This window comes from Lates calcarifer, linkage group LG24 (assembly GCF_001640805.2).
Source record: "Lates calcarifer isolate ASB-BC8 linkage group LG24, TLL_Latcal_v3, whole genome shotgun sequence".
Classification (NCBI taxonomy): Eukaryota; Metazoa; Chordata; class Actinopteri; family Centropomidae; genus Lates; species Lates calcarifer.
In genome coordinates, this window is record NC_066856.1 from 1,553,410 (window position 1) to 1,574,530 (window position 21,121).

General features: G+C 41.5%; 2 protein-coding genes across 2 annotated transcripts; one reads left to right on the forward strand and one right to left on the reverse strand.

Moving 5' to 3' along the window:
• Positions 1-304: 304 nt before the first annotated feature.
• Positions 305-7,897, reverse strand: LOC108898288 (leukocyte elastase inhibitor). The gene is made up of 10 exons (XM_018698237.2): positions 7,746-7,897; positions 7,151-7,332; positions 6,014-6,169; positions 4,576-4,719; positions 3,495-3,612; positions 2,305-2,447; positions 1,739-1,816; positions 1,353-1,442; positions 1,093-1,273; positions 305-999 (listed from the first exon to the last, which is right to left on the reverse strand). Exons 2-10 carry the CDS (start codon positions 7,325-7,327, stop codon positions 773-775), a joined length of 1,314 nt encoding a protein of 437 aa, XP_018553753.1. The 5' UTR covers positions 7,328-7,332; positions 7,746-7,897; the 3' UTR covers positions 305-772.
• Positions 7,898-8,571: 674 nt separating this feature from the next.
• On the forward strand, positions 8,572-20,442 carry snx16 (sorting nexin 16). Its single transcript, XM_018698267.2, is given in 9 exon segments — positions 8,572-8,740; positions 10,170-10,697; positions 11,301-11,387; positions 13,862-14,010; positions 14,163-14,232; positions 15,169-15,305; positions 15,539-15,661; positions 20,234-20,252; positions 20,254-20,442. Coding segments are annotated over 8 exon segments (1,062 nt in total). The 5' UTR covers positions 8,572-8,740; positions 10,170-10,319; the 3' UTR covers positions 20,353-20,442.
• Positions 20,443-21,121: the final 679 nt, after the last annotated feature.

Below are 21,121 nucleotides of genomic sequence, written 5' to 3' on the forward strand. Positions count from 1 at the left end.
TCACTGATCATTTTTGGTCCAGTGAGGAGATGAATAAAGTAAGGAATAAGCAGTGAATTAGATAAATCATTGAAATGACTTCACTTGTTTTATGTGTCATTTAAAACCAGAAACATCTTCAGTTTTGTTTAATAGTTGGTAAACAATGAAAACAAAAACACCACCCTGTATTTATGATGGCCTCCTGCTCTCACTGGCTCCAGCCTGAGGAAATGTTGGTGGCTACAACATGAAGCCTGAGAGAATTCAGCACAAACACTTTTATAACCCAAAGAATTCTGAAAGAAAAACACGGCACACTGTGTTTTCAAACCAAACTCCTTTATTCCAGTTATGCAAGCAGGAGGATACAAAGTGCAGCCATAGTTTAGATTCATTAACTGACATGAAACTCCATGTTCGACTGACTGGGATGGTAAAGTTACATTTCAAAGATGTGTAAGTGCAACAGCTCAGCAGCTTCTCTCAGACAGTAAAAAGATACACAGGGATTTTCTGCTCACCTACAAGCAAAGACCATTTCAAAACATACAGATAATCATCAGAAAAAGTTTGGGATTCAGCACAAGCCACAGACTGAGGGCAGCAGCACCTGGATGTAAATGTGAGGGTGCACTGTGCAGAGCCACATTTTACACTTTGTAAAAGTAACTGAGAGGGGAAATGTGATTTATAGCTAGAGCAATGCAGAGGGGCTGTGGACTGTTTGAGCGTAGCTACATCCCACGTAACCTCCACCTGTGGAGTCACACTGCTCTGAGGGACACAGCGCTCACACAGGGGAGCAGAATCGGCCGGCGAACAGAACGCTCATGGTGGTGTTATGTCGGATGAAGAAGAGGAAGGGGTGGTCTGCGATGAACATGGCAGGAATCATTAAAGAGCGCTCAGACATGGCGGCAGCAGTGGCAGCAGCAGCCTCAGTTCCCTCCTCGTTCACCTCGATAAAAGCCTTGTGGACGACTTTTGACAGAAACAGGTCAATCGCTGAAGACATGCCTGTCAGCAGAGGAGGGAGAGCATTTTTAGCAACTACTACACTTTACTTGATAATTTAATTATGTATATAATGTATAACAACATATGTCTCACCAGAGAAGTCGCTCTTTTCCCTAGAGAAAGCATCCACCATGCCCATGCCTATCAGGACCTTATTCAGGTCATACGTCTCCTCCATCTTGAATCGAGGCAGCCTCACCTCTACCTCAGTTTGACCCATTAAATCTGGACGAGTCCACTCCACAAATTTCTCATAGGTCAGCTCCTTCTCCAGCTGGGGTGGACACAGTATCAGTTATCAGTCTGTCTGTTTAAAACTGTGCATTTGTTCACTGTATGTGCACATGTCCTACCTTCTCCAAGCCTGTTGTATCACCCTCTATCTCATTGGGCAGGAAGATGAGCATGCTTAGGTCCTCCCCTTCATAGGGCATCTCTAGGATCTGCCCAAAAACATTTTGTTTTTAATTTCATTTCAGTGACAGATTATCTACTTCATCCTCAAAAACATGTTGGCATTTGGAACAAAGTCTGGTCCTCTGTTAGTGGTTACAGCTATGGAAATGATACTGGAAATCTAAAGGTTTCAATGTCAGAATGGAGCCATTGGTTCTTTGGATCATGGTAAATCTGCCCACTATATTAAACTGAAATCTGTTTACAAATGATTGAAATATAAAATTGCATGGCAGTCAAACAGGTATGGTCAAAACCACATACTAACAAACATGGATATTACCTGGCAGTTGGCCTCAGGAATGGTGGCCAGAGAGAATTTACTTTTCTGCTGCATCATCTTCACTGGCTTAGTGTCGTTCTGGAGACAACAGGAAACACAACAAACACTCCTCTGGTTGAGTCCGTTGTTTTCTCAGAGCTCACACTGATCATTTACATTATGTGTGTAAGCTGCTATGATTATTATCACCATGTAGGCCCGTGTATTTATTCAGTAAATCTTACTTTAGTCTTACTTTATATCAGGGTAGGGGTATAATTTGGACTTTAACTTCATGAAGGCTTTCTGCCTCACCCGCCTGACAGAGACTGATCCACTCCCAGCCTACTAAGGCACAGACAAGGAGCTCTGTTACTGCTGCATTGGGGCGGCTGGGACTTTTCTATCATGTGCTTCCAAGCTTGAAGCTACAGTATAAATGTCCATACTGCTAAATAAATAAAGTGTCCTTTATAGACCTCAGCTGAACTGTTTACTTTCACACAACTTCATTACACCATCCCAGAATGCTGCCTTTGTTCCTCAGTGTGTCTCCATCCAGTGCACATGAGGTTGTGCAGCGTTACCTTATTTATTCTGAACTCAGCATCGGCAGTATAGTCCTCCTTGAACTGTTTGTTCCAGTTGCCTTTGAAGTAGATGGCATTGACCAGCACCAGCCTGGTCATGCTGTCCAAAACCTCTGGCGACAGCAAGTCCTTGATTTTACCTGGTGAACAGTTTCGAGCAAAAAAAGTCATTTCAAATAAAAAAAGAATCAGCTAATGGAAACAATTATAACAGGGCACAGACGTCTAAAACAACATGTTCAGTTAAATTGTGATGAAGAAGGAACTTCTGATTTCCTCCATCAGGTTGTATCAGACTCCTGTAACCTCATGGTGGCTACGCCCTATGGTTTGAGCCTGAGACCTCGGAGCCTCTGAAAAGCCTTATTGATAGATCTCTGCTGTATTCACAAGGTCAGTATGTTAAGGAGCTAACTCCATACAAACTGTTCAAAACACACATCTAGCCAGGGTGGAACAACCCACAGTACATAGTCACAGGTACTCTCCTATTAGATCTCAGGCTTCTCCAGTTGGAACTAATTAAAGTTTGGACAGTTACAATAAAGTTCTAAATTTTATACACTTCCTCACCTCACAGAGGCAAACCAGAGGAGGTGCCCGATTAAAACAAGAAATTGGAAAACTGGAAAAACAGGAAATATAAAATTATATTTGCTTGTGGATTATTCAGCCCCATGGTAACTTGTAAACAAAGCATGACAAATATGGCCATGGGGCAACATGGGCTCAAATTATAGTCAGTAAGATTCTGAGTTTGTAAAGTGAAGTTCACAAATAATACTAAGTTTGTGATTGTAAATCAACCATTGGAAACCTGTAAAAGAAACTGTACTCTGCTCTGTGGTTGGACTGTCATTGCCCAATCAGATTCAGGTGTAAAGACAGGTTCAGAATTCATACCTGTAACTTCAGTGTCACACACACAGTGTGGGAACTTTGAACACAGTTTGCTGCTTTGTATATGTGCACATATGTCTCTTTTTTTCATACAAATACAAGTCTTCTCAACATATGCACAAACTTGAATTTCAAATGCAGATTTATATCACAGGTTGATTTTCAACTACAAACTGCAGACTTATTTGCAAACATTACTTTACAAGCTCAGAATGTAACTGATCCAGTGGTAGTGCTTTTTTCTGCTGGATAGAAATAAACCTCTACTAGTAAACACAAAAACCCACCTTGTGTCTGTTTCTCCACCCAGCTATTAATGTTGACCCTGGCCTCCTCAGAGTTGGACATGAAGTCCACAGATTCCAGCTCAGCATCGTAGTACTTTTTAGTTTCTTCTAAAAAACCCTGAAATCACAAACAGAATACCTGGATACTCTCACCACAGGTAAATACTCACACTAGCCAGTTCACAGACACAAAACTCTGAAAAATACTGTTTCATTTCTGCTGCTAAGTGTCTCTCAATCCAAACTATAACAGACGAATGTAGTTTAATGAATTATTGGAGGTCTCCTCCTCTCCAAAACAAACGGACCCAGTGATTGAATCTGGTTAAAACACTGAATAAACACTTTCACATTAAAAATCTGTGTTTCTCTGATAATGTTCTCCAATACTGAATTCAACAACATATATAACAGAGGTATATCAGCTTGTAGACATTTTAATGTGTAAAAGTGAGATATTAGACCCTTAAGCCTCCAGCTGTGACCAGCTGCAGACACCACAGACACGGGGCGGTTCCCCTCTTTTACCTTATTGTGCTGTCTGCATCTAGCCTTTGGAGTCACCTTACGCGGGCGTCCACTTCCAGGGAGACTAGCCATTTATAGAAATCTTTTCTGACTGTGTACGGATGAATGTCCAAACTCTTTGAGATGATTTATAACCTTTTCCAGCTTCGTACAACTCAGAAACCAGTGTGTGAGTAGGAGCATACTGCCATCTATATATGTATATATGGCAGTATGCTCCTATATGTGTATATGGCAGACAAACAGGTATATATGGGTTCATTTCTTTTTTTTTCTTTTTTTTTTCTTTTTTTTTTTGCCACTGTAGTATCTTGAATTTTTATTTTACCCTGCACCACACTCCTAACTTGCAAACTTCAATTTGACTGAAAATTGTCTTTTGAAATTTACACCAATGGAACTCAGTGCTTCTCAACAGTGTACATGTTCTCATCTTAAATTGTAACAGCTTTGTTTTGTTGGAGCTTCCAAAGCCATGTTTGCAATATCCACACACCAAATTACAGGACTGCAGGTCACTCCCTCCCCAAATAATTCATTGGCACACACACACCTCAACAAATTGGAAGGACTGCTCCCCATACAGTCTGTTGGCAACACTGAGGGCGTACAGAGCGTCTTCCTTGTTCAGCTCGCTCAGCAGTTTGGTGAAACCAGAATGGACATCATTCTCCTGATGGCTCTGAGGTTTCAGGACCTGTAAACAGCCACAGAAGACCTGCGTGTTACCAAGACACACAGAGCCAGTGACAGATGAAAGACAGTTTTGTGTTGCATTAATGTGGATTTTTGGCCTTGTGGTTAGCTTTCCTTTTAAAGGGCAACAAAGTATTTTTTCCTCATATTTTTGGATGTACATGATTGATAGGGACAAAAATCTTTGGAATCAGAGCAGTGTGCCACTGCCTCAGTCTGTTAGTTTGTTTGTGTTATTGTGTGACTTTCACTGCTGGAAGAGGTATTCAGATCCTTTACATTAGTAAAGATACCAGACAGTAACACAAACAAACAGAGGCAGTGGTACTCCACCAACTCTTTGTCTGTGAAAAACTGTTAGTCAGTGGAGGCTGGTAGTGATATATAGTGATGCGTCTGCTTAAATTAAAATAATTAGATAAAAAGGATCATCTCCATAGGAATCCTGTCCATAATGTTGTCAGACACTTAGAATAACAATCTGAACCTGTCAGTGGCAAAAACAAGAACTTAAGTGGACGCACTTTGATGTGGACAGTTGCACAGTTTGTTTACACTGCAGCAAGGTACACTGTTGTTTCTCAACACTTCAGTGATTCCAAATATTTTTTGTTCTCTATCAATCATTTCTACCCCAAAACAGGAGAGAATAAGAATAGACATGACAATCATCAGAGACCCTGATGCTCCACGCTGCATCATTATGACTAGAATCCATACTGAAGACCAAAATCAGTCTTTTACTTTTGGGATAGTGCTGCAGGATTGGCTCTTTATCAAGGTCGGTCAGTTTGTTTGTGTCAGTTCTATGTTTGTTCTCATCATTAGGATGACCTTCAACCCCCAACATCCTGAAATTTTCATTAGTATAATTTCTCCTTATGAGACCCTTTGGAGAAAATATGGAAAAGACAAAAACAGACCAATCAAAAGCATTGACACCTTTAGTATTAACAAAAAAATATCCCATGGAAAAGCAGTTACCCACTGTTTACCCACCATCATGTTAACTTACACTGTCCTCCTCAGAGTGGACCAAAGAAAATTTAAGATGGTCTGCTTTTGTTGGAGTGTGACACTGAATTTCCCATCTGTTGCGTAAATCTGCTTATTTTGCAGTTTCTAGCTTCACATTAAGGTTTGTTTTTCCAAGAGACTGGAAATTACTATGCAAAGCAGAGGGAAATGAAGTGTGTTAACACCCTGAAACCAAAATCTTAGGTTTCCTCAGGAGATAACCCCACCCACCATCATCATTAATCACACCATCACATGACAGCTGGTTTTGTCACCACCTTGAGCAGATACTGTGGCAGTCTGGTGCTCTGTTGGATCTGTGTCTGCATCTGCATGCGCGTCTGGATCTGTGACTGCATCGGTGACTGTGTTTGCATCTGAAGTTGATCCCCTGCTGGCTCCACCGGTGGCTGTGGCTCATTGAAGCCAAGGACCTGCAGGGGTGCAAATGGTAGTTTCCCTTAAGTTCAATATTGTGTGTGTGTATGTGTGTGGTGTGTGTGTGTGTGAGAGAGAGAGAGAACTAAAGTATAAACTAAACTGTTGAGAGAAAGGAAAACTCTCTGCAGCCTTATGTTAGACTCCATACAAGCCAAAGCCTGCATGCACAGACATGTTTTCTTCATTACACCTGATGACTCTCAGGGAAGAATACACACCTTTGTTAACCTACACAGTCTGAATCACTTTCAAGTAAAATTCCACAGAATGTGCATCAGAGACTGTTGACACCTACGTTAAAACTTTCTCTGCCACACCCACTGAAACTGTGACACTGCATTCATCATTCTCACATCTGGCTGTGAGGCAACTGTTGCTCCATCAACATTCCCCCACTGGGAACAAAACCAGACTTTATTCCCAGCACATGTTTAATCCAAATCCGGATGCCGTGTATGCAGCACACCATAAAATCAAATGATGAAATAAGAATCGGTGCAGTTCATATTGTGATACACATAGATGTCTCACTGCTGCACAGTGCAAAGGTGTATTACCAGTGTTGAACAGCAGATTGATCATAGCTTTTTGTGCTCATGTTTTCTGTGTTTCATACTCCAGTTAAAATCCTGAAACCTCTTTTCTTTGTGTTAATTATAATGGTTCCAATTGTATTCTCTTTTTCATTGTAATATAAAGTATAAATTAAGGTTAAGAAACCTTTTCTTTCAGTAAGTATTTCAGTGTGCTTTGCACCTAGTAACCTGTGAACATGACAGAGCTTGAAACCTGAAGCCACACCTTTTTCTTTTTGGTGCAATAGTACTGTGCCGAAATTCCAACCACATCATGAACCAGATCCACTAATTTGCAGTGACAGTTGAGTGCATGCCTGTGTAATCACTTTAGTCCAAATGGATGCATTAACCTGTAACTTTTTTTTTTTTTTTTTTTTTTTTTTTGTTGTCATGTACCTCTGACATCTGTGTGGCTGTGTTTCCTCTGGCTCCCAGCATCACCATAGCCAGGGCTGAAGAGATGCTAAAAGGAGAGAAGAAGACATTTGCAGTCTTGTCTTCGTCGCTCAGCTTTCTGAACAGATCCAGACAGAAGGTGGTGTTGGCCTTGGACAGAGGGGCTGGTGATGCCATTGTGTCTAATACAAAGAAAAGACAGCAGAACATTAATCAGTGAATTAAAACTCTAGCATAACTATGGTCCTGATTATGATCTTACATGCTGAGGCAACACAGACACTACATGTCCTGTATATGTAGAGGTAATGACCTCAGTCTCTTTTATGAATCAGTCTCTTTTTCACTCACAAATGCAGGTGAGAGTTTAAAAACAACAATAACTCATCTTGTCTATTCTTAAATGTTTTTATGAGGATGTTCCAACACCACAAGTGTTTCAGAGGAGCTACTAAATTCATATTGTATAATTTGCTTGAGTTTTAAAATTTAAGCAGACTATGCAAACCTTTAAAGCCTGGCTGACCTCTGTTATCTTTACTGATCATTTTTATCATGGAAATCAAGTGACAATAAGACAGCATCCTGTACTTACTCTCAGACACTCTTCTCTTCTTCAAGTCAGTAAGTGATCCAGTGATTCAGTTGGAAGAACAACTACTCTGTTCGAACCAACTCCAACACACCCAAACTAAAGCTAATGCCTGCAGCCCGAGAACATGTCTAGAAATCACACCCATCACCAAAAAGGCACACCCATCCATAAAATAGGTTTGGGTACATGTGTTGTGCCAGTTGGCTTTGTGAGGAGTTTGCTGGACCACAGACTCTGAAACAAAGTGTGGATGGATGTATGGATGGATATTGAGATGGAGACACAGTGCAATCAACACCTGATGAAGCAGTAATTTTCAGGAACAAAACATAAGTATATAATTTATGAGGAGACTGTGAATTAAAATACGTGTCAAGAGGTTCAAACCGGGTTAGTATAAAAACACAGAGAAATAAAAATCTGTTTGCCTCCTTGGATCTGCTTAATATTTTGTCTGTGCATGCAGAAAATCTGTGGTTGTTTGCATCAGCATCATCTATTCAACCCTGGGTACAGGGTGTGGAGGTTCAAACATTTACAGTAACTCTGGCTACAGAGGGGTGAGAAAGTGCAGGATTTCACAGCAAATCAACCACCACAGAGCCTGATTTTACTTCATTCAGCTCCTCCGCTGGGGTTAAAGCTTTGAAAATCAGTGGAATTAGATGGTATAGAACAGGGACTTCTCCTCTTTTTGCAACATTTATGAACATATGAACATGTAGTGTAACATCAGCCACACTGAGAACAACCAGTTCAGTTTTACAGAAGTTTCTCTCTTTGGCTTCGGAGTCAGAGTCAGACATCATTATATGTGTCACAGCGCCCTCGTCTGGCCGTGAGGACGCACTGCTGTCGCCGTGCTGTGACTCCAAGCTTGCTAACATGACAGAGGTGGAGGTTGAGAAGTGGATAAACAACAGGACAATCAGACACCAAGCTTTATGTGTATAGTAAAACCATTTTCTGACGTGGAAGGGTATTGGCTTCCTACGGTAAGAGTAAGTCCAGCTCACTGTGCGTCATCTTAGCTTTATTCACATGGTCTCCTAGCTAGCTAACGTGGAGGTAATGTGATAGCTAATATCTCAGGGTCTCTCAGTGGGACAGAGGACACGCCAAACACCGTTCAAAAATATGTCTGTTAAGCGTTGGCGTATTTATTACCGGAAAAATACATCAAAGAAAAAAAAAAGATATTTATAGAACTTTTAGGAAATGCTACTAGATTCGGCTTAGATATAATATTATAAGCAGCTCTTATTTTAACTAAATGATAGTTAGCTCACTTTGTTTGGACTGTTGTGACCGGTAAGCAACTGTAGCTAGGTGGGTTTTTAGTTGTAGGTTAAACTGTTGAACTCCCTATGATGTATGTACTATAATACATCAACTAACTATTACTACTCTAAAGTCTGAGCTATTGTCGCTGCTATTCGGGCCTGAACCGAAACGCAGGGAAACGGTATAGTAACTAACTACGATGTGACATTTTGTAAATGGAGTTCTGTACGGTTCCGTAAAAGCACGTTATCAATCGCAGTTAGCTCGCTTGCTAACTTCACTAACTAAACGCTCGTCAGCCATTGCCTTTAACAACATTAAAAGAATAAATATGAAACAGGATATTATGCAGACAGCGTTTTGTTGTTATGATGGCTCTGGTCTCAGGTCTTTCACTAAAAATAGCTCCACGACTCAGTCAAAAGTGAGCAGTCATTTCCTTATTTTTACCTCTTCATCCTTCCTGTACTCATGTGTTCTGTTTTTCAGCCTTGATTTGACATTGAGATTATGTTTTTCTATGCATTATGTACCTCAGTTATTGTATGTTATCAGCATGTTCATAAGGTTTTCATTTCTAGTCAAATAGGGGCACAGGGCTGGAGTCTCTCAGCTCCACTCATATGGAATTAATGTGAACAGGATTGACAGGCAGCTTCCAGTCTCTCAGTCTGAACAGAAATTGATTTCAGGCCTTGTCCCTCCATGGAAACCAACACGCAGCCCCCTGTTCCTTTATTTCAAATCCAAGCATCGCGGCTCATGTATTTGTTTTTCAGAATTTACCGCTGGGATGGGTCAGACTTTGACTGGAATGAGTGGATAGAAGCCAATCAACTGCTAAGATGATTATGGATGATTATGTGGATAATTATCCACAGATGTTAACTGGCCATTTTCCATGTGGATTTACACATAATGTACAAGTCCATAAATTATAAATGATATGTGGCTCATGTCAATAATTCATCTGCCTTCTCGGTCTGGTACTCTTACTTCAGGATAATGTTTGCTGACAGATTCAGCTCCATTTGTGCAATTTACAGGGCATTGCAGACCATATTTATGGAAGCCTACAACCAGTTTAACTCAAGGTAAATGCAATGTCGACACCTAATTGTTTTTTTTTTTTTTGCTCAGGGTGTTCAGAGTCTCTGAGCCCCTCAGAGTGAGCATTACTGCTTCACTCCATCATCACACAGCACCACTGAAGCAACGTGAGGTCAGTGACCGTGTGAGAAAACTTGCTGACTGCTGCAGTGGCAGGGCAGGAGTGCGCAGCTCAGGAAGATGGCATCACCCTTTGTGCCTGTCCCTGTGCCCATGGACAGATCCTCGCCAGGTGGTAGCAAGCTGAGACGGCCACAGCGAGCCTCATCGCTAGGCAGCGTCTCCAGCAGCTCCGAGGACCACGGCAGAGGATGTGGAGGATTGGGTTCCCAGCGTCAGTCCCGCGGTTTGGACAGAAGCAGCCGCAGCCGGACACCACCGCCCCTCCAGAGCCCTGTGACACGGGCCAGGGTCAACGGAACTCTGGAGCCCTCTGTGGAGTACTCCAGCTGCCCCCGCTCCATCTCGGATCCTGCTGGGACCCAGCAAGCTGAGGAGAGGCCCATCACCCCCACTGTGCTGGGGTACGAAGTCATGGAGGAGAGGGCCAAATTCACGGTATGAAACCAGAAAATCAGATGGATTTTGAACATCATGTAGTATCATAATGTGACACCTCTGATTATTTAATTCTACATTATCTAGCATATAATGACAGGAGGTTGGCCACATGTGAACCTGTTTGTCTGTCTGCCTTAGAGCTACAGTGGCAGGAAACCTGAAGACAACCACACAGCATGACACATATTAGAGATTAAAAGCCTAATGTCAATATTACTCAGCACACAGAGTAAATATTGACACATTGCCAAAAGCCTGAAGAAACAAGTTGTTCTGCACTTTCAGTAAGTAACTTTTCAGTAGGTTTTCACTCCAACACAGGAGCTGAATTTTTGGGTATAATTGTAGGCTGTGAAGAGGAAGGAGGACAGAAATCATTTACATTGGTACCACGTGTCAGTGGTACCAATGTAATGCAGAGGAGACCATGTGGCTTTTCTCTTTAATTACATACTTATTTACTTAGTATGTTGTTTTATGTGATAGTTGATAAGCATCATGTTTGTCACAAGTTAAGTAGGTAGAGGACAGTTTCTCACAGGTCCAGCAGTTTGTTTGATTGTGATTGTGTGAGTTTGTGTTGTCTTCTCTCTGCTGCAGGTTTATAAGGTCCTGGTCAGGAAGACTGCAGATGAGAGCTGGGTTGTTTTTAGGAGGTACACAGACTTCTCCCGCCTTAACGACAAGGTGTGTCTGAGTATGGGCAGTCCAAAATTTCATAACTATCTCAAGATCAATGTCTGTGAAGATCATCCAGGTCATGGTTATGCAAGAAGGGTTGAATCAGGGGCGACTGGACTTGGTTTCAGATGCTTGAAGGGACGTAGTTTACAACCAAGTTCAGTTGCTTTTAATCTAACCCCTCTTAGATTCAGTTCTATGGTTGTCCATTCATGTTTGCAGACACCGTTTTTGACTATCAACCTTTTGTTTTCAGCATGCTTTCTTTTGTTTTTGAGTGCATTGTGGAAGTGATTAGAGCTGCACAAAGAAGCCTACTGTTCCCAAACAGCTAACAGGCCCGAGCCAAGTAGGGAGCAGGTCTCTCGTGGTTTCAGGAAGGACAGTTTGGTTATAGATTACAGAAGGGAAAAACATTAAGCCATGTAGTGATGCTGTAAAAGATGGTTGTTAGAGAGCTGCAACAACCAGGCAGAAAGGATCTCTGCAGGCCTGCAAATTATTCTGATTCTTGATTAAACCTGTTGATGCAGTGCACAGTTTTAAAACAGGTGGAAGTTATTCAAACACAGTAATTCTAGACAAGAAGAATTGGGACACAGGAGATGGGAACACCCTGCATACAACAAGGAGAATGACAGGGTACAGAGGGGGTGTGGACATCCTTTTCTCCATTCCTGTGGCTTTTCCACACAGGCAACTGTAATGTTCATGCTGTGATGTAAGTGCAGAGGCCTCGCTGGTCATACATTAGCTGGTTGAAAATGCTCCAACCATTGCATTTTAATCACTGACACACATAAGCACAAACATTTGGATGCTGTTCCTGTTTGTTATTATTAGGTGGTACTGCAAAAAGCAGTTAAATTAAAGTTATGTAGCACCCTGACTCTCACAGAGAACAGCACATGTAATTGAGATAAACGGTCACATTGATATCTAACATGGTCAACGCATTATCAGGTTTTAAATGTGCAGCACTGCCTCCACTCTGTGTGATTTGTGCCAAACGGCCAAACATTGTTTTTGTAATTTGGACCTCGACCAACATTGCTCCACTCTTAAGTTTACAGTATGCACATGGCTCAGGCTACCAAGGGTGAAAACAAGTTGGTGTGCATACATACATACACACACATCCAACCCACCTCCTGCTGAGTAAACTGTCATCCAGGCCTGTGTCAGTACAGTATGTCCCAAAGCTGTTCTCATAAAGTCAGAAAACACTTAATCTGAATCCGCAGACATCTGGTCTGAGAATTTTATGTTTCTTGAAGGTTAATGAAGTAAAGACAGAAGATGGAGGGAGGAGTAACTTTTGAAGGCTCCAGGAAAGGCAGTAACTTGATAGTGCTAAATAAACAGATTCTTTGTATATCATTAATCATCTTTTGAGTGTTTGATAGTCGGGTCATGGGCTCAGGAGTTTGCCTTTTGGCTTTCTAATTTTCTAATGGTATAATGAAGTTTTCTCAAAATAAAATGATTGGTAGAAACTTCTCAGACCACTTATGGACAGACATAACAAATTCTGGCCAAGCTTCTAATGTGTTGTAGATACTGTGAACCTCATGCGACTGAGTTTTTAATGTCAGACATTCCTCTTACCCACTGAGCAGCTATGGGGGAGACGGGGGTGAAATTTCCTCCTGTCAGTGTCTTATCTGACAGGATCTCAGAATATCTATCTCAGAATCTGGCTGAGGGTGATACAGAGGTGATACAGAGGTTTTCATAGGAGGCAGCGTGTGTATTGTTGCACAGCTGTAACTGTGGGAACAGTGTGTAACACATTTTAGTTCAGGGTCTTCCAGAGGCATTGACCTTTGGTGATTAGTTGCTCTTCTGTGTTCAGAGGCATACAGGGTGAAAGTTTAACGAACACAGAATGACAGCTGGAGGCTTTTCATCAAACATCTCTTTGAAGTGATAGAAACATTGATACCATTACACAGCTTGTGCACCAGACAGCACTCAAGTTTATTTTTCAGCTATAAAATGTGCCACTCAGTGTATGTCTTGGTCACAACTCTTACTACTCAAATTTAAGGGATCCTTGTAAGAGCTAGTCATGGTATTTATTTAAAATCACACCGGTACAGTGCGGTTTGTCTTACACAACCAGTAACACTGTGAACACACCGGTTCACATAAAGAAAACAGGCCTTTTCACAGCAGACATTTTGACTCAACATGGTGCGAGAAGCACTGGCATTATTAACAACATGACACTGGCTCATTTTTATTAATGTTATTATTGACACCTGTGGTTTTCCTACTGTGACATATCAAAATGTCTATCATGAAAAAGCCTGTTCATGTTAGTGATAAAAGGAAACTGTCTCAACCCATGTTTTAAAACTCATTTTTACTTTTTGTTCTTTTAAACAAAAAAAATCCTAAAAATCAACTGCTGTAACTGTATGTAGGAGAAATCATGTGATACTCACACTCATCGTGTGTATGTGTGTGTGGTCTAGCTGAAGGAGATGTTTCCAGGCTTCCGCCTCTCACTGCCTCCTAAGCGATGGTTCAAAGACAACTATGACAGTGACTTCCTGGAAGACAGACAGTTAGGACTACAGGCCTTCTTGCAAAACTTGGTTGCACATAAGGACATTGCCAACTGGTATGTGACATGATTATACTGTGACTTGAGTGTTAAAATTGAGTTATTTAGCATTTTTGTGGAACAGATACATGTCACCAGATAGATAACAGGTACCAGTGTCATGTTATTTTATGCAGTTAATCAAGTATTTTTGTTTTCTCCATGACAGTCCTTCCAGTAAGAGAGTTTTTATGTCTTGATGATCCACCTGGGCCCTTTGATAGTTTGGAGGAGAGCAGGGTAAGTGTTTGCATGTACATGTGAAAATACTGTTTGTATGTTTGTGCTGCTAATCCACATCTATATCTCTTCAGTGCCTTTTAAAGTGTACAGTATTCAGACACATACAGAACACATCACCCATTTGACTTAAATGCATAATTGACATGGGAATGTTTTGTGTCTAGGGCTGTACCCGACTCAGAATTTTGTCAGCCGAATAAGATTTGGCTGACAAATAAGATTTGGCTGTTTGAGACAACGATTCATTCTTGTTCTTCATACAGACATAAAGTTGGCGTGCACAGAGTATATCTCCTGCCAGGCTGCTGACAGTGTTGTCAGACGGTTTTAACTCGCCATAAACACTGGTAGTCTCCGCTTTAGCTCTGCATGTTCCTGCAACAGGCACGCAGCTCTCAGTAGGCAGAACTTATCTGACACCAGATCAGAGTGGCCAACAGAAATGAGTCACTCTGCCCTTCGTTTCCATCTTGTCTCTACTGTGTATTTACATCTTCAGATGCAAATAAGCCCAACTGCAGTTCACTTAATTTCAGACAAGGTTTCCTCCTTTCCTTTCCTCCTCCTTTCATATTTTGTGATGTTCAATAGAAATAGGAACACATAATTTCTTTCATTTCTTCTATTTTATAGATGCAAACATACCCCACTTAGTTTTGTTGACACATTCCTTAGTCAAATATTATGTAATAAAAATCATAGAAATAAATAAATACATTTTGCATATTTTATTTGATCTGGACATTTATTCAAGCAGACTCTTCAAACCTGTTTTAAACTGTTTAATTATAGATGTAATAAATGACTTGCTGACCCACAGTTTTCAATAAATATCTTCTCTTTCTTAAATAAGTGTCTTCTCCTGCTTTTTTTTCCTGTTACTTAGTTTGCCCTCCACAAACACCCTCTGTTCTTCCTTTCTCTGTTTTCCAGGCATTCTGTGAGACTCTGGAGGAGAGCAACTATCGTCTGCAGAAGGAGCTGCTGGAGAAGCAGAGGGAAATCGCCTCCTTGAAGAGGAGGCTGGAGGAGAGGGAGCAGGCCATCCTGCTGCTGGAGAAACATATCAAGTTAGTGGACACACACAAGCACACACATGGATACAAGCTAAAGGAAATAGGATTAGCCACACACATAACGTACAAATTACATACATGCAAGTCACATGTGATTTACACTGTGCTGGTTCATAGGCAGAGCAAATGACTGTAGTAATTGCAGCCCACACACAAGCTCCCAGTGCTAACACAGCATTGAATGTAGTAATTATGTGTGTGTAAGTGTGTGTTTCTCTCTGTCCCAGTGGTGAGTGTGTGAGCCCAGAGTCTCCATGTGGTCTGTCAGCTCAGGGCAGTGAGAGCAGTGCAGATGCAGATGTAGAGTCGTCCGCTGCAGAGGCTGATCAGGACATGCCTGACGACGCTGGGTAATAAAAAACCACACACACACACACACACACACACACACACACACACAGACATACACACAACATGGTAGTGAATAAGATATAGTACCTCCACATAGTAAACATCACAAACGCAGAGGCCAAGCACAACTCACAGAGACAGATGTTTAATCAAATAAGTAACTATTAAGTATTTAACTCTCTCAGGTAAATCTCATTACAACCTTCCCTCCATCGAACCACAGTCAGCTCTGTCTTACACAGAGGAAGTGATACCAAATTGTATTTTCCAATTTGGTGTTTTCGCTGCCACAGAAATAGAACTCAAAGTTAATTTTCTAATGTGTTTAGGAGGTGGCTCAGAGGTCGAGGGGAAGGTTAAATGGTGATAGTAAAATGCTTCACATCAATCATCATTGTAAGGAGCATTTATGCAGACCTTTGCTTCCCCCTGACAGTTTAACAGCCTGTCTACACACCTATTAGGCAGGTGTGCCGCAGAGCTTTTCTTTAGTCGTTTGTCTCTTCAGTGATCTCACTGCAGCTTGTGTTTCACTTGTGTTTTTCTTGCATAACTGCAGCCTGAGGCGTTGTGTTTCAAGTCTATTTTCTTCTGTTTTACACATGTAGAGTAATTACAGTGATTATGATGATACAGTGCCAGGTCTGAAATAGCAGCTGACTGTAAATTATTTCTAATGAATTCTACTTTTGCTCTTGTTTTGGTCTTAAGCTGCTGATAACGAAGCTAAACAATTCCTTTGATGTTTCTCAGTGAGCTTTTCACTGAAGTAACTGCTGAAAGCTCCTAATGTGAAATAGATGGAGGATGAGTTTGAATCGGCAGCAAATTAACATGGCGAGCAGGAGCTCAACCTGGAGGCTTCTCACTAAAATATCATCACATATACAAATGTAAAGCAGCAGGAAATGAAGGCCTGGATCTCTCCGCAGTTTACTTAAATAAGATCACAGCTAATTGACTAGCTGTGCTACTGAACTTGATTGATAGGTCCTGAGCAGTGTTTGCCTTTTCTGCCTCAGCCTCTACCACCTAATCAAATTACAATGGAGGACATATTGATTAGGCACAAGACTAATGCATTTAAACACTGGGTGCTGTCCCTACCTATGATGGGAAAAGTATTCTAATCCTTAAGCAATGGTAGCAAGAGAACAATGGAAAAAGGCAGTTTCACTGAGTGTGTTGTGGAAATTGTATGAACATCATCAATAATAAACACACAAAACACTGTAGTTATAAACAGTAGGTTGTCGGAATCATTATGTTTTCATGCTGTCCTTCTCAGTAACACCTTGAAGGAATTTCTTCAAATTTGCTACCAACATTCACTTGAACTCAAAGATGAGGAGAATTAACACTAATTAACTGCAACTGGACTGGTTGGCAGAGGCATACATCCATGAAAAAGTAATTGTAGTAATGGTAGTTATTTGGCTCAGTAGGAGCATCCCCCTACTCCCATACCAACAACCAAGACACACACACACACACACACACCTACCTACCTATGTACACCTCCCAAGGGACATTATTGCAGGAAACCTTAACCATAACTGCGAACATTTCTAATTCTACAATTTTATGTATCGCTCTCTACTACAGTTGTCTTTATATAACTGTGTATTAAAGTATTAGCTGTTAGGCTGAATACATATTTTGTGTAGGCTTATTCTTTTACTGGATGTGGATGTTAATAAAATACACTGTAGTTGTGACAGTCATAAACTTTAGCTTGAATTATATAACTGTAGCAGCTGAGCACAGTATGGTGAGTGTAGGTTAATCTCCTCAGTTACATTACCTGCTCTACCCTCAGGTTACACCAAACATCTGTAGTAAAAAGTACATCTGTGGTCCTGTCTCCCCTAAAATATTCATTTATAGAAGTGGGTGTATTTTCAGCAGCACAGATATTACTGAATGACCATAGAAATATAAAAGGAACATTATAGGACTACAACAGACAGCCGTGTGTCTCTATCACCATCTGGACTACACGTCATTAGCTCTGTCTGCCACTTCAGCACCACAGACAGCGCCATGGAGTTATCAATACACTGCACAGTCAGACTGCTGATATTTCAGAGCCATGGTCAGGGTCATGGACTCTGACTAATACAAACCTTTGGGGTGGGGTGGGGTGGGGTGGGGGTTAACAAGGAGGATGACATCCTCACTCAGCCCTCCTATATATATAGTATATATATAGTACAATGTAGAGGAATGTTCAGTTACACAAGCAGATGATCAGTGGAGAAGAACAGTGACACTGTCTTTCATATCATCCAGGACAAAGAAAAGTTCTGTCCTATTGGTTTAGATAAGATGTACTAATGACTCATGACTGAACACAATTACACAGAAGACATCTGTCTTCTTCAGTCCAGCTGATTGTCCCATGACGGACATATGGCCAACATCCTCAGCCTCATGTGTATTAAAACTGTAGATTACAACACATACCACAGAATACTTATATACAGGAATTAATGAGAAACCAATACAAGAAATATTACAAAGATTATAGACTGAATAACTAGCATGATATCATTGGATCACTGATGACTTGCACTCTTTGATCCAGTAATACCATAGTTGATAACTCTACTCTAGGGCAAAGGTTCCACTAGTGTTAAAACACATTTCACATTATTATTTCCTCTGCAGTTACACCTGTTGGTTTGCTTTTTTAAATGTTTGCCCTTCCCTTCTTGTGTTTTTTTGCCCTCATATTTCACAGCAGTGCCGCACCAATCTGAAAAAAAGAGCCTGTAACATGTGAGGTACTTCATATACCAGCTCAGCAGGCTAACCCTGTGTCTTCTTGTGATTTTCTTCTTCTCAGTACTTGCATCCCACTGTTAACTGACATACTGTAATGGAGGTGTATTGTTTTTTTAGTGTCAGGGGGCTAAAGGATAATTTCAAGTCAGTGTTAATACAATACTCACATGCTGTATGTGCAGTGAACTATTGCTGCACTGTTCCTCTTGTCTACCCTGGCTGTACAAGTGACATGTGAGTATTATGTTCAAGATTTACTTGAAAAAAATCCAAACCTCTCTTTGAAGTGTTGACAGTCAAGATGTTTATCAGTGTTGGGGTGAGTTCACTTTCAGTGCTGCAGTGATCTTCTCTTACTCAAGGTCCCTTTCGAATTCCCTTAAAAATATGGTGGCCTTATGTACACAACCCTTAAATGAGGGGTGTGTACAACCAGGGGCTTGAGAGTTTTTGCTATTAGAACAGAATATTAATTTGGATAACTAGGTGTCACAACAGCTGGCCAAATAATAGACATCAGATTCAAATGAAGTGAAGCATGGGGTATTATTTCCACCTTTCATGTTGAGTGAACTGAAAATGATTCGTCCCCAATTGTGGCGTGTATTCATTATACTGCAATGTTCTTTGCTCTATACCTTTTGTCTGTGCCACACTGCTCCCCTGCATCATATGTGACTAACACATGCTGTGAGTGTCTCTCCTTCACATGGTGGTGTGTGCTCACCACACTCATTGAGCACTTTATGAGGAACACCGTACTTGCTCTCAAATCAGCCTCAGTTCTTTGTGGCCTGGATTCCTCCAGATGTTGGAAACTTTCCTCTGAGATTCTCCTCCATGTTGATTTGACTGCATCACATCATTTCTGCTGATTTGTCAGCTGCACATTCATGCTGCCAACCTCCTGTTCTACCACATCCTGAGGGTGATCTACTGGATTCAGATCTGGGCACTGGGGAGGCCACTGAAGTTCACTGAACTCACTGTAACATGGAGCATTATCCAGCTGGAAGTAGCCATTAGAAGATAGGTAAACTGTGGCCATGAAGGGATGAACATGGTCAGCAACAACACTCAGAGAGACCAGTGTTTCCCCTACCATTGTTTTGGCTGGGCAGGCTGACTGGGTAATTGAATGAAAATACAAGTGTTCCTAATTAAGTGCTCAGAGAGTGTATGTGGGCATTGTAGGTTGTTGGATTTCGGGTTTTCCTCTTTCCTCTTCCCATCTGTAGTCATGATAGTCTTAGTCTTAATCTTAATTTGGGTCACAGCATTGGATGTCATCTGCCTGAAAACTTACCATTTGATTTTTCTGATGTTTAATGACATAGGCCTTAGTTTCTTGTTTTGTAGCTTATAATAATAAGAGCTAGACTTGGATCTCAGCTAATCACAAATGATGTGGTTTCCTAGCACCATATACAGTATATTTGTGGATGTAGACCAACAGTACAGGCCCCTGATGTGTTATCTGTCATGCCATGTGAGATGGGAGAGAGTTAAAGAGAAAACCTGTCTTCCTGCTATGTTTTCAAGTGGACTTGAACCTGTAACTTGCTGGTGTTTGTGCTGTTAATAACATGTCATATCTGCCTCGTTCTACGTGGATGGCTCACCAGTCGGGCTGTGGGCATCTCCTCTCTGCTGCACGTTTCTTCTCTGATTCTCTCAGCCTGTCTGTCTTCATGTTGTCTGAGGTGTACACTTCTGACATTGCATTTAATTAGAGTCAGATGCTGAGTGTGTTTTTTTTCTGCTGTGATCTCCCTTCCCTCCAGTGGCAGGTGTGAGGTCCAGCCTGGTGCGATCTTCTGCCTGTTGGTGCGGGCCGTCGCTCAGCACCTCTCCTCCGGTCATCCAGGTCACCCAACTTTACCACCAGAAGCTGGAACAATGACAACCAACTCTGGTTTCTTCCCCTTTTTCCCCAGTCTCCTCCTCGCGTCTTCTGCTTTTTCTGCCCTCTCTTTGACCTTACCACTCCCACCTCCCATCACAACTCTCCTGTCCACCTTCCAGATTGTAAACGCATTTTCACCTTCCAGTTGGATCTGATGCAGCCTCTCCCTCTGTGTGTAGGGTCAAAAGGGAAAAGGTTTATACTGAAAGAGCCTGTTTGACTTTTAAATCCCCCGATACAATGGGCGATGGGATATGTTATCTGGCACCTGCAGAAGACTTCAGTCTTCAGACTTCAGCGCAACTCCCTAGAAGAATTATACCTGGAGTTACATGGCTCTACTTCTTTAGACCTCAGACTAAGTTTGTTCTTTCTTGAACTGTCGGTCCTCCTCGTTTACTTTTGAACCTCTGACCGTGGCCACCAGATCGGATCGGTTTGATCCTTCTGCCACAAAGCCAAAGTTTGGCTTCTTGACCAAAAGAATAAGATAAGAATGAGAATCACACCACTGGATGGTCTGACTTTGATGATAATCTACAGAAAACCTGAACTATCATTTCATCAGACTCTGCAGACATTCATTTGCCTTACGGCTCCTCACTTGTGATAAGAGGCCCTCTTCTCTAACCAGAGGAACTACACCTCCCTGTGGCTAAGACAAAATCTGGATAAATTAAATGTCTCAGGATAAGCATTGGTGACCAGATGGGTATCACAGAAGACTGATAACTTTCTGCAGGTACTTCCATGTCACTGCCATCGA

What these genes read in the sequence shown, in the direction of transcription:
- LOC108898288 (XM_018698237.2), bottom strand. Translation starts at nt 7,327, where the DNA reads ATGGCATCACCAGCCCCTCTGTCCAAGGCCAACACCACCTTCTGTCTG. An exon ending in CTGAGTTCAGAATAAATAAG is followed by an intron (nt 1,817 to 2,304) that starts GTAACGCTGCAC and finishes TGTTGTCTCCAG; the next exon opens with AACGACACTAAGCCAGTGAA. An exon ending in GGAAAAGAGCGACTTCTCTG is followed by an intron (nt 1,000 to 1,092) that starts GTGAGACATATG and finishes CTCTGCTGACAG; the next exon opens with GCATGTCTTCAGCGATTGAC.